The sequence below is a fragment of the Triticum dicoccoides genome, chromosome 2B (assembly GCF_002162155.2).
Source record: "Triticum dicoccoides isolate Atlit2015 ecotype Zavitan chromosome 2B, WEW_v2.0, whole genome shotgun sequence".
Taxonomy (NCBI): domain Eukaryota; kingdom Viridiplantae; phylum Streptophyta; class Magnoliopsida; order Poales; family Poaceae; genus Triticum; species Triticum dicoccoides.
Window position 1 is genome coordinate 28,458,133 of NC_041383.1, and position 13,013 is coordinate 28,471,145.

At 47.6% G+C, this 13,013-nt stretch overlaps 1 protein-coding gene and 1 long non-coding RNA gene across 2 annotated transcripts; one reads left to right on the forward strand and one right to left on the reverse strand.

Annotated features, from left to right (window-relative positions):
• Positions 1 to 1,642: 1,642 nt before the first annotated feature.
• On the forward strand, positions 1,643 to 4,827 carry LOC119366929. Its single transcript, XR_005176143.1, has 3 exons — positions 1,643 to 1,948; positions 3,182 to 3,254; positions 4,582 to 4,827. It is a non-coding gene; the product is annotated as an uncharacterized LOC119366929 (long non-coding RNA).
• A 3,299-nt stretch (positions 4,828 to 8,126) lies between these two features.
• On the reverse strand, positions 8,127 to 11,807 carry LOC119361933 (disease resistance protein Pik-2-like). The gene is made up of 2 exons (XM_037627105.1): positions 10,806 to 11,807; positions 8,127 to 10,277 (listed from the first exon to the last, which is right to left on the reverse strand). The coding sequence occupies exons 1-2, from the start codon at positions 11,678 to 11,680 to the stop codon at positions 8,279 to 8,281; spliced, it is 2,874 nt and encodes a 957-aa protein (XP_037483002.1). The 5' UTR covers positions 11,681 to 11,807; the 3' UTR covers positions 8,127 to 8,278.
• Positions 11,808 to 13,013: the final 1,206 nt, after the last annotated feature.

Sequence of the window (13,013 nt, forward strand, 5' to 3'; positions counted from 1 at the left end):
AAAATATGTTTTTACAAATAAGTAAAAAATGTTCTTAACTACTGGAACATTCCGCAAGTCGACAAGGAGAAACTCTGGATAACTAATAAGGTTACATATAAGTAAAGAAATCTTTTTACCAATAATACAATTGGAAATAAGTAAAAAAAGTTTTTATCAATAATTCATATCCTAAGATTAATTGGATAATTTTTTAATTTTTTATTGGGCAAAATAAAAATAAACAAGAAATATGGCCTCGTGAAGGCTTGAACCCAAGACTGGCCTTCACCTAAGACTGACCAAACCTAAGAGCATCTCCAGCCGTTGGCCTCCCCAGGAGGCATATTTTTCGCCGCCTGGGGGGCTGCCGGCGAAATTTTTGGCCTGGGGGGCAAAAAAATTCCCACTTGTTGTGCCCCCCACTAGCGTCTTTCTCGCCACGTCTTGATGAGCACCAGCAGCAGCAGAGCAGCGCGCGCGGCAGCAGCTTGCACTTGGGAGGCGATCATCATCTTCTTGAGCTCGTCGAAGCCGACGCAGCCGTCGCCGTTGAGCTCGCGCTCCCCGCATCCGCGGCCGTGGAAGGCGGCGAACTCGTCGAGGTCGACGTAGCCGTCGCCGTCGGTGTCGAGCTCGTCCATCATGGATGCCACCTCCCTGCCCTACGCGTTGGTCTTCCTACGGCACCGGCGCGCGCTTCACGCAGGTGGACGCCACGGCGACGGCGGCCCTCGCGCCCGCGCGGTCCCCAAGTGCCTCGGCGGGGCCGGTGCTAGGAGGAGGCGGGGCGTGGCGGAGGAGGAGGCGGGGCGGCAAGCTCGGGGCGGCCAGCGAGCGCGAGGAGGAGGCGAGGCGGGGCGGGGCGTGGCGGCAAGCTCGGCGGGGCGGAGGAGGCGGGGCGAGGAAAGAGCGATGGGGAAGAGAAAGTGACGGGGAGAGAGAAGGTAGGGAGGAGAGGTGGCTGCAGGTGGGCCACATAAGGCAAAAAGGTAGCGTCGGCGTCCCCAGCTGCCCCCCGGAGGGCTGGGTTTGGGGTGTTATCGACGGGCTCAACTTTAACCAAATCCGGCGAAAAACAAGCCTCTCGGGGCGTGAGTGGAGAGTTTTTTTGTACTGTGGGAGCCTTTGTCCAACCCCCAGATCCCGCTCCCTTGTTTAAATTCAGTTACAAATGTATTCCTCTTCGGCGACCCGCTTGCCCCTTCGTCGTCGGGTTGGATGGAGATCGCTTGCTAACCTTACGGTAACATAGGGGCGTACAAGACGTTCTTCTGGCGGCCTCAAAAGCCGCCGCCTGGAGCGTCCTGTACAAGCGACTAGCCGCCCGGATCGACAGTGTTGTGTTCCATGGGGGAAAGTTATACTACTTGGACACAAGTGATTTTAGTTTTGCAGCTGCATATATATATGGCACGTCCATTCTAGAATACTTTCATCATTCTAACTAAACAATGGCTGAGTTGTGCGAGAGTTGACATTTTTTACTAGGAAAACACTTGTTAGCAGATGTCTGGTAAAAGCCATTCGTCAGACCATTCGTGTTCCATCGATTCCATGTAAATCTCACGGTCTATAAGGCCTCATTTGGCGCGAGTGGGTTGAGGGGGTTTCGAGAGGATTTTCCTCCCGTGGGCCAGAAACCCCCAGAAACCACGTTGGCCCATTTGTTACAGGTGGTTTGTATGGGCTAATCCTCTCCAATCCACGCGAAACCACGCGAACCCACGCGACTCGAAACCCTCGTCAAGCGACTCAGGGAATCGCTCGTCCCATCGCACGCCGCCAGCGAGAGGAAGAGACGCCGCCGCCGCCGCCACCGAGGGGAAGAGCCCCGCCTACGAGAGGAGGAGCCCCACGCCGCCGCCCGACTCTGCCCGACGCCCCGACGCCGCCCGACGCCCCGACGCCGCCCGACTCTGCCCGACGCCGGCGTTACTCCTCCAGCATACTGGCCTTCTCCCCGGTGGTAAGTCATCGACGCCGGCGAGCTCACCAAGAACGCTGTCCTTTTCTAGCCACTCATCGACCCTAACCCTACCCGACGAGATTGCCGTGATTTTCTGATGGTGATGGTGATGGTCTAATGGATCTAGGAGGATTGACAGTTTGTAGCAATATTGTGTTTCTATAGAATGAGATGTTTATTTCATTTTATTTGAAATGGATGAGTGCTCTGCATAGTTGTTAGGAGAGAATCCATGTTTCAAATGTCCATTGCCGGAGATGTCAAGATTTGTTAGTAGTTGATGCAAAGGAGGATGACTTGTTGGGTTGTGGTGACGTCCCCGGCCTAATTGATGGAGAAGCAATCCCTCATCTCAACGGTCGACAAGAGATCAGTGCATGTCACCCAGAATGGGCCTATATTTAGTACGTACCGTAGGATGTTAGCAAAGTTGGTCGATCAACTGGCTGCTAATTCTATCATCGTAGTTCATGTATATATGAAGTTTCTAGGCTCTTTTATTTTGGATTCTTCTTGTAAAAACTTATATGGTGTTGCGTCCGTACTGTGTTGGACAATGTACTGCTAGACGGGAATGTTGCTGCGAATGTGAACCCGCATTTTGTGATCCTTCTTTGTTTCTGCATATTGTGAATTTCTTTTCTTGTGAGTGGATTCTGAATGCATGCATGTTCACACAGCATGGATTCTGAATGCGTAGTGAGTATTTGCTGTACATAGTGTTTACTGGTTCTGAATGTCCTGTGAGTGGAGATTCTGAATGCATACTGCATTATGAATGCTGAATGATGTTTTTTTTGCGGGGGATCTGAATGTAGAGCTGTCTGATGGTGATGGTCTGATGTTGATGGTGATTGAAGTGTGGTGCAGAGCTGTTAATTAGTTAACCAATCTATTGTGCTGTGTCGGTGGTGCTGCGAGAAGCTTTCGCTTTCGTGGCTGAGCCGCATGAGATATCTGCATAACCATCTACATTTTTATGACTGATGTTTGAAATGCTTATGAACCTATGTCATGGAATCACTTGCTGGAATGTGTTTTTGTTGTCTTGCATGGTTGAATACAAGGGCAAATTCTTAGGCCTCGTCTGTCTGAAAGCATTTCAAGTGAAAGAATGCAAAAGACTACATACTCCTGATAATTTCTTAGGCTTATATTTCCAGACTTGAAGTTAGCAATTTAAGTATGGTATATGTCATCTTACTTGTTGCTGATATGTTCTTATTTTGACAGCCTGCCGCTTCGATTATTGTGGGGGTGGATGAATTACTTCCGTCTTGGGATTCAGTTCTCACGCCTAACTTCGGTAATGTACACAAGCTTTTTGGCCTCTAGACCTTGTTTCTTAAGTCTTAACCGAAGTACTATATCCTACTCCCTCCGTCCGAAAATACTTGTCATCAAAATGGATTAAAAGGGATGTATCTAGAACTAAAAATACGTCTAGATACATCTCCTTTTATTCATTTTGATGACAAGTATTTCCGGATGGAGGGAGTACTTCATAGATCTTGTAGTCTTATCATTCTCTCCTAATTTAACGATAGTCATCTGAACTTGCAAATCTACAACACTTGCGACTAATGCTACCGTCTCTTCATTATTCCAAGAGTTTAGCAGTGAAATATGTTGTTTGGTATATAATCTTGTTGTTAGCTTGTTTGGAAGTTTGATAAAATGCATGGACCTTGTAGTATAGTATTGCTTGATTATGTTGTCACAACTCACAACACTAGTATGCGTACAACAGGTTTAAGCTGATCTGCTTGCGCCAACTTGCAGGGAGAAGCCGTTTTAAGCTGTACTGTACTTCTTTGTTTCAGCATGTACTTGTTCCATTCATGTGCTGGACTCTAGAGTTTGGTTTAGAAAGCAGTACTTTATTACTACTAGCAAAATCTTCCTTTTTGTGCAACTCGGCCTAAAAATATCAGATAAATAAATAAGTTTGCCCAACAGGATTTCAACTATGGAGTCGGGTTTATGTTGTTGATATCTTTCTTGGAGACTGCAACCAGAGAGGCAGTGGAGGATGTATTACCTCATCTTCAGTAGCTGATCATTCATTACAGTTTCTTTGCAGTGCTCTTTCTAGCCAGCAAGGAAATAGTCCACATTGCGAGCTTCGTTGAATAGTTGTTTGAATTTGAAGGAAATAAATATACATACATCCAGGGCAATATTTCATTGCGAGCTTTTAACACATTCTGAGAATTTTAGAAGTCCAGACATATTCTTGTTAGTTTCAAATATGCTTTGCTTCACTTCGGAAGATGCCAGGTGTTTGAATTTTAACTCTGCATTCTGCTTGAGATTTTTTGTGTGTTTGTTATGAACCTTGTGCTTCTGCCTTTGACGATTTCGTTGAATTCACCATTGACCTAGGTCTTGATTTAATTCCATCATCATGCTGTACCTGTGTACTACTTTTTCTGTTTAATTTTTTTGATCTGATGTTTGGGTGCCAACAGATAACAGGAGATGTACAGACTAAGGAAGGAAAGTTTTTATTTGACCAGATAGGGTCACTTCACACTGAATTTTGTTTTCAGCGGCAAGATCGCAGTGCGAGCTTTAATATCATTTACTCAAAATACATCTAACCCTTGGACCAATTCATCTGTTTTTTATAGGGACCTGATCTCGCGGAAGATGGGTGACCACTTTGCTGCCACAAGTCTCCTTCACACCGTGTAGCCCGCAAACATGTCTCGGAGCATTTGTCGATCAAATTTATGTTGTAATGAATCGTTGACTTTCGTTGATCGAACATCTTGTATTTTTCATTTGGACTGTGGCATGTATGCATGTAACATTTAATGTGAACAGTTGATAGTACATGCAACAGATTATACGAGCCTTTTTGTTATTTTGCGTAATCTAGTTGCCCCATTGTTGCAAGTACATTTCTTCTATTAGCTTTTGAAGCTTTTGAAGTTGTAAAAATTGCATCGTTAATTATAATATACTAATTTTGCAAACCCTTTGTATCAATCCCTGTGTACCAAATAGAAGGGGTTTGGGAGGATTGAGGAGAGGATTTGAGAGGATTGGGTGGAAGAGAGGGATTCACCAAATCCTCCCAAATCCCCTCCTCCCATAACCTCTCAAATACTCTTGTACCAAACGAGGCCTAATGCTTCCCCACCTCGACGCGTTTCCAAAACAGCCCCTTCAGATTATCTCGCCACGTCCTCTCCAACAATCCCTCCCGCATTTCCTTTCAAAAAAAAAAAAAACAATCCCACCCGCATTAATCTCTGCCCTCAAACTCGCCCGTCGCTCCTCCTCGTCTCCATCGCCTGCTCCCATGCCGCCGACCTCGCCAATCCTCTCGCCGCTCTCACCTCTCCGCCATGAACCATCCCCCGCCCGTGTGCCAGTGAGACGCACCACGCCGGTGCGCCATGCGCCTGGGTGCCCCTCGCTCCAGTCATCAGGTGACCATGCCGCCATTACCCTAGCATGGTGCCTGCTTCCGAGCGGCGACTCCATGCTCCACCAAGAAGCAGTGCCCTCTTTCCTCCACCAACGGTGGTGCATTCTTTGTGTGGCCATGTCTGATGGCTTGTGTGTGGTGCTCACATGGCTGGCGAGGTAGTTCGGCTTCGGCCAGATAACATGTGATTTCCCTGAACGAGGCGCCACTTTCACCTCGCGCTACCGCTAATTAATTCTATCAAGGTCTCGTATGACGTGGGCTTGCTTCTCATTATCAGGATCTGCTCAATATGATTCCTTATTCTCTCGTACATGTGTTTGTTGTACGGACACTTTGCTTCAAAGAGTGTCGAACTATGATTCTTTTGTTTCTTGGATATGTTTCTATTGTACACCAGACCAGACGAGCTCACACCCTGTCCGCTACCATCTTCTCCGACTCGCCCCCCGACATGCTTGACGCATCGCCGATCGATTTGTTTGTAGAAGAGAAGCAATGTTTATGCATGGAGAAATATGGTTGGTATAGACTTTGGCGTTAATTAATTGTTAGGATGATTGCGACATGCATACGGTCGGTACCAATAATTCTGGCGCGGCAGCACCAGAATCAGGCTGGTACAGTAGCGATCAGTTGTCGCATGGCAGAACTTGTGTAAACTACTACTTCCTCTGTTCATTTTTATAAGACCTTGACGACATTTCAGGCAATGTACAAAACAACCCATTTTAAACTGTCTGAAATGACTTACAAAAGTGAACGGAGGGAGTAGCATTTTCTGCTTGTGCCATGAAATTCTTTATACTTCACATGCTATTTCCTGCAATATCTGCCAGCCTCTACATAGTTTTCACTTTTCAGGCAGAACTGAAGGAAGGGGAGAAGAGAGAGTAAAATCTGATTGACTTTACTAAATGCTTATTATGCACCTATAACAAAAGCAAAATCTGATAAGGTACTGTTTACGATTGGTTCAGCCATTGATTCTCGATCAGACGGTCGAAAAGATGGCAAGTCACTGGATCACAGTCCTTCCGGGGCTGCTGGAGAACGAGGAAGACCCCTTCAAAAGTTGGCTTTCCACAAGTTAAGGCCCCGTTCAATACACAGGTAAGAAAAACAAAGGGATGTAAAAAAGTATAGGAATGCGGTTGGCTGTACAGTACATTCCTGCAGTTCGCAATATAGAAGAATAAAGGATGTTCGGTTCACAGGAAATTGTCTAGAGGCATGAGCAAAGGAGCCGTACTACTGATGCAACAGTATTGAGTATTTTATTCAGGCACCAAGTGTTCTAACCGCTGCATGCTGGTATTGCTTCTCTCCCACCCATGCGAAAGGAATATTTTATTTGGCTTGCGAGTTGGCTTGCCTCGGGCCTCCGCCCAAAAATTGGTTCAGACCAGATGTTTAGATTCCTGTAAAATGACCACTGTTTACGAACTTTTCCATAGGAACGCTGTAGCTGATTCCCTTGATCCGAACGCTAGTGAAGGAACTGAAAACTATGGAATGAACATTCCTTTGGAAAGTCTACAAATCCTTTGAAGCGAACAGGCCCTAAGTTTGGCATATATAGGCCCCCGCAACGTACGTACACTCTGCTCGGCTGCTCGCTCGCTCGCTCGCTTGACTAAGACCAAGACCAACCGGATCCAGCCGGCTGCGTGCTCCTCCTGCTCGGCGCATTACCATGCAGGCCGGCATGCGGGCGCTCGTGTTCGCGGTCACCGCGGGCGCGTGCGTGGCGGGCATCGAGTCCTCTGAGAGCGCCGTTGGAGAAAATGAGACACTAGCTAGTGATTGCTTCTGCTACTTATTATCTACAGAAGAGAAAATGAGACACTAGTGATTGCTGCCGCTACTAATTTACGGAGGATGATGATGCTCTGGTTCTTGGTTCCCACTGATTGTTAACGGTGCCGATAATTATTGGCATTGCTAGCTCACTGCTCTATGTCTCAATTATGTGCACATGGAACATGATGATCCTATTCTCAGGTTGTCGGATGCCAGAAACGATGGTCTAAACCGGGGTAGCTCGCAAGAGCTCAATCCAAAATCAACTCAAGGGGGAAATTGGTGGATGGATGACGCCAACTCAATATGTTTCTGTGTCTACGAAACCAAATTCAACTGAAGGGGAAAATTGATGGATGGATTTTTGTACTAGTTCTTGCAAAGGCTAATTGCTGCTTGAACGTCCTCAACAATTCTATGGAATATATGATATATCTCAACATATTTGGCTAAGATCGCTCTGTTTGATGTGTACAAGGCACGTAGAAGCACACGCAAAGCTAGTTTGACTCGATTTCCTTTCACAAGTAAGTATGAACAGTGGAAATCAGCATCTCCATTCCAAATTACTTGAAGTTTTAGGTTTGTTCGTAAGTCAAACTTTATGTTTGATCAGTCTAATAAAATATGTCAACATCTACAACATCAAATTAGTTTCATTGGATTAAACATAATTTTTTTTTCATATGATATATATTTGATCTTCTAAATAGCAGCATTTGTTTCTACACACTTGGCCAAACATAAAGAAGTTTGACTTACAGCAGAGTTATAGATCTTCAAATAATTTAGAACAGATGGAGTACATGCCCTCTAGTGTGCGTGCATGTTGTGAGCATGTGCGTTTCTACTATGCTACTCAAAAAATATATTCTCAAGTGTCTACAGCTGCATGCATACCAAAATGCATAAGTCGTAATCACTCAAAATGATGAACAATTAAAATGCGATCAAACAAGGAATCGTAAATCATCGTCGTCATTCAGTCAGACTGGTACAAGCAGAACGGAATTGTCGGTGAACGATCAAATAAATGCTCGTGGAAGAACACAACACTAATACAGTCAGGTTGGTACAATTTTATTTACTTATTTGAATCCGTCGTAGTATTCATCAACTACTACCCTGGGCGCCTTGGCGAACTTCCTTGCCTGCTTTACCAGGCGAGCTAGCGTCGACCTGGTGAATTTACTAGCCTTGTCGCTCACCCGCAGATGCACCTCCTGGAGTCCGGCAAGGTTGTCCATGCCGAAGACACTTTCCAGCACCTTGAAACTCATCTCAAGCCGCCCGACCACCGGCATGGCCTTCTCTGAGAAGATCAGCAGGGGCAGGACAGGCGTGGCGAAGCGGAGCAGCTTTAGGGCCTCGAATCCTCCATCTGGGACGACGATCTCACCTTCAGAGTCAGATTTGTTCTTGTGAAGGATGTCACCCAAGTATGGAACCTCCTTTGCTGCACTGAAGGAGAAGGTGAGAGAAAACAACGATGGTAGCTTGCTCAGAAGCTCGAGAGTGTCAGTCCGGAGGACTGTCATGGAAAGAGTTAACTTGCTGAGGTCGCTCAGTTGCTGGATCCACTGGGGAAATTTGGTCAGCATGCCGTGCAGCTCAAGCCCGGTGAGGTACTTGGGAGGTGAAGTCAGAGAATCTAGTGAGTTGAGCCAGTCTGAGGCCTCATCATCAATGGAAAGAGTCTTGAGTGAGCAGCCACCAAGGTATTCGATGGAGGAAACAAATGTTTTGAAGCTTGGATCCTTCTCTTGGATGTTGAGCTTGTAAATGGTAAGCTTCTTCAACCCGGTGTACTCATGGAGGTCCGGCATACCACTAGATCCTCCAACAATCTCAATCCCTGAAAGTATACGGAGGGATTTCATTGGCTTCTTCCCAATTTCTTGAGGCAACTTGAGTGTTTCTCGTGTGTGTTTGTTTCCCCCAAGTATGTCACTTATCTTCTCAAGCTGGACAATAGAATCAGGCAGTTCTCTGACATTTGTCTCCCGTATGTCGAGAGTTTCCAAATGCTTGAGCCTTCCAATTTTGGAAGGAAGCTCTTTAATGTCTGTCCTCCGGAGGTTCAAGAACTTCACAAGCAGCATTTTGGATATGGCTTTCACATGATGCTTCTTGAAGCCCTTGCAGCCTTGAAGATCAAGCACTTGCACTATTCCAAACTTGAAAGAGAGGGAAGACAACTGGTTCAAGCTCCCGAACACGGTCACTGATCGCACATGAGACAAGTTGATTTTGCCAATTGTATCTTTCACGTGCTTGACATCGCTGTTGTGCAAGGATAGCCTCCGGACCTTGTTCCTTGGTGTTGGCATCAGCCAGTGCCCACCAACCACAGTGATGAAATTCTCTTCACTTGACTTGGATATGATATACTCAAGAACCATGTCATGAACTTGGCAGGTCTTCACTTTCCCATTGCTGCTGTGCTCCACAGCTCGTACTATTTTCCTTCTAATAAGCTGATTGAAGTATGTCTCTGCAAGTTCCTCAATACTCTGCCCATGCTTCTCACTCACAAAACCTTCTGCAATCAACCGGCGGGTCAGCCGCTTTCTGCTAATTTTGCTTGCCTTTGGAAATACACTCAGATACAGGGAGCAAGTCTTGAGATCACCGGGCAAATCATTGTAGCAGAAACTGAGTATCTTTGTAACTCCCTCCGGGGTATGGCAGTTAACTGACTTTGGGGGTAGGGATTTATGTATCTCTTCCCACAGTTCGCCAAATTCCTTCCGTTTGCATGCCACCAGACCAGCAAGGGTAACTATGGCCAGAGGTAGACCATTGCATAGTTCCAAATCTATCGGAGTGTCCATCAGGTCTTTACGACCATCTTTGATGTCTTTGGATTCGGACACACTTTCTTGAAATAGAGCTTTGCTTTCTTCGTCAGGGAGATGATCAACCTGATGGAGAAGGTCGTTTTTCTTGTCACGGGCACATGTCCTAGCAACAGCTTGAAATCGGGTAGTGACAGCAATGATACTGCCAACTTCATCAGCCGGTAAACAATTTCGAACTATCTCCCACGCTGACGCTGACCATATATCGTCAAATACGAGGAAGTACCTGGCAAGGAAAATAAACCAAACATGGTGCTCTTAAAACTTGCTAATAGTAAACACAATGTAATATCGTAACATAATTTGTCCACATCAAGGAAGTCCTTTCATATTATTTGTTGTATATGTAGTTTCTGGGCACAGAACTGGATATTTTTTGGCAAAATTAAGCTGAAAATCCAAGTATGTACTACAATTGCTATTTCTGCTTTTATGCAACAAACAATTAATCGGAAGAATTTTGCATTGTGAAAGGAATTATGAAAAGACTATCATTATGAAAGATACCCAAAAAGACTATCATTATGAAAGATATGACAGAACAGAGCGCATATGAAGATATAACACTAGCCAGTGTGGAAGTACAAAATACATCATTCTGTTGCAGACCTGTCCCAACAATTCCATGCAAAATAATAGCTAATGTATTACAATTACAAGTAAGAAATTCGGATCCTAATTCATAGAACGATGAACTGAAACGGGTAATCACACACAACTGTATCACATAGACAAAAACAGAGGATCGTAGTACCTCTTTCCTTTCAGATGCCGCTGCAGCTCTTTCTGGAGTTGATTCTCAAGAGTTCCAGTTTTGGCCGGCCTTCTGCCTTGCTCCTCTTTGACGGCCACCTGCGGCATGACTTGGCTCAGTATGCTCTGAAGCACAGCGGCGAGGTCGAATTTCTGAGACACGGTGACCACCGCCCGGTGCTCGAACTGACCCCCAAATTTGCGGTACAGCGCCATGGCGATGGTGGTCTTGCCCACGCCACCGAATCCGACGAGGGCCAGCACGCGCCTCGCCTTGTTGGGATCTTTCACCCAGCGCTCGAGATCGCTGATGGCTTCAGCCATGCCCACGGGTTCCTTCACGCCCACAAGCTGATAGCCTGACACCTGGTTCTCGGCGGCGAGATATGCGGCCTCGCCGGCAGATCTCCCCGCGACCTTGCTCGGATCCGGGTCGCGGACGCCGTACCTGGCACGCCGTGTGCCCACGTGCTCGGCCCGGCTCTTGAGCTCGGCGATCTTCACGGCGATCTCGCGTCGAGGATACCACGTCAGGATGCCGTGGACCCACACGTTGACGGAGGAGCAGCAGCAGCAGCCGCCGCCGCCGCCGCCAGGGTCGTCGGGAAGCCGGTGGGCGAAGTCGTCGACGCAGTCCTCGATGTCGTAGGCGATGTCGCGGATCTGCTTGGCCCAGTCCTGGATCTGGGCGTCGTGGTCCTCGTCGCCGGTGCCGAGGTTGGTGAGGAAGGCCTGCATGCTGCAGAGCTCGTCGTTGATGTACTGGATGTCGCCGCGGACGCCCCGGATCAGCGCGTACTCCTGGGCTAGCAGGCTGCCCAGCTTGCTCACCAGAGACTTCACGGTGGATTGCGAGGCTCCCACCACCAGATCCATTTTCGCGTTGACTCTCCCCGCAAACTCTGCCACCCCAATGGCGATGATGGATGCTTACGGTGTGCTCAGAAATTGGTGCTGAAGCTCAAGCCCGAAGGGCACCCACACGGGATTATGGTATAGAAGGTCAACGGTAAACTTCACACCGGAGTAGATTGGATGGAGACAGCTTTGATATTCCTAAATTCCAGGTTTTCTTATTTTCCTGGTATATTCTGAAAGGGAAGTGTTTAGAAACGGTGCGCCGGCCGAACCGTTCCGCCGGTCCGTGCGGGCCACTCGATCGAAGCGCATCGCACGCCTCACGCTTCTCCCGATCCCCTTCTTCCTCCTTCAGATCCCGCCGCCCGCTAGCCCTAACCCTGCGCAGGTCACCTTCATCCTTCAGATCCCCTTCTTTCCCGTTGGCCACCCTCCCCCCTCGGCTGCAGGTTCCTTCCACGCCCGGCGAGCCGGAGTTGGAAGTCGCCATGGATGCACCCGTCACCATGCCCGCTCCCTTCGCCATGGCCGCGCGCGATGAGGCCATGGCCGGGATCCATCTGACAAGCAAGCGGTGCTACAACCGGCGTCCAAATATGCTACGCCCGGTGAGCCAAAGTGCTGCAACGGGCATAATTTTTTGCTAGTACGGACGGTGACCGCGGTGACCACACTTGCAGATGCTGCAACCGCTCTAGTAGATGCTGGAACCGGCATGATTTTTTGCTACTACGAGGTGGTGACCGCGGTGACCACGCGCCCACAGATGCTGCAACCCGCTCTCGCTAGATGCTGGAACCGGCAACGGAAAATGTTGGAACCACGATGTTCATTTGCTGGAACCGGCGAGGTGATTTGCTACAACCGAAGACGCTAATGTTCACGACTTGCACGGCGACTACAACTAGCGGCGACGGCCATGGTGTTCTTTTGCTACAACCGTGACCATGTTTTGCTACGACCATCATTAAAATCGTTGCCACGACGGCGGCTGTGTGTTCGTGACCTGCACGGTGAGCTACACCCGGTAGCAGACGGTCATAATGTTTTTTGCTACATGCTTCAACCGGCGTCGGAATTTGCTACAAACGGCATCGCATACTGCTGCCACCGGTGTCACGTTTTGCTACAATGCACAATCGACCTTGCGTTTTTGCTACAATCGATGTCGCTTTTTGCTACAACCATTTCCATTTTTTGCTACATATGTTCAGGTTGAGCTGCGACCCGACGACGGCGGCGATGACTTTTTTGCTGCAACCGTAATAGATTTTTGGTACATCCAGCAACAATTTTTGCTACATCCATTCTTTTTTCGCCGGGCAACGATACAATGGTGAGATACAACCGC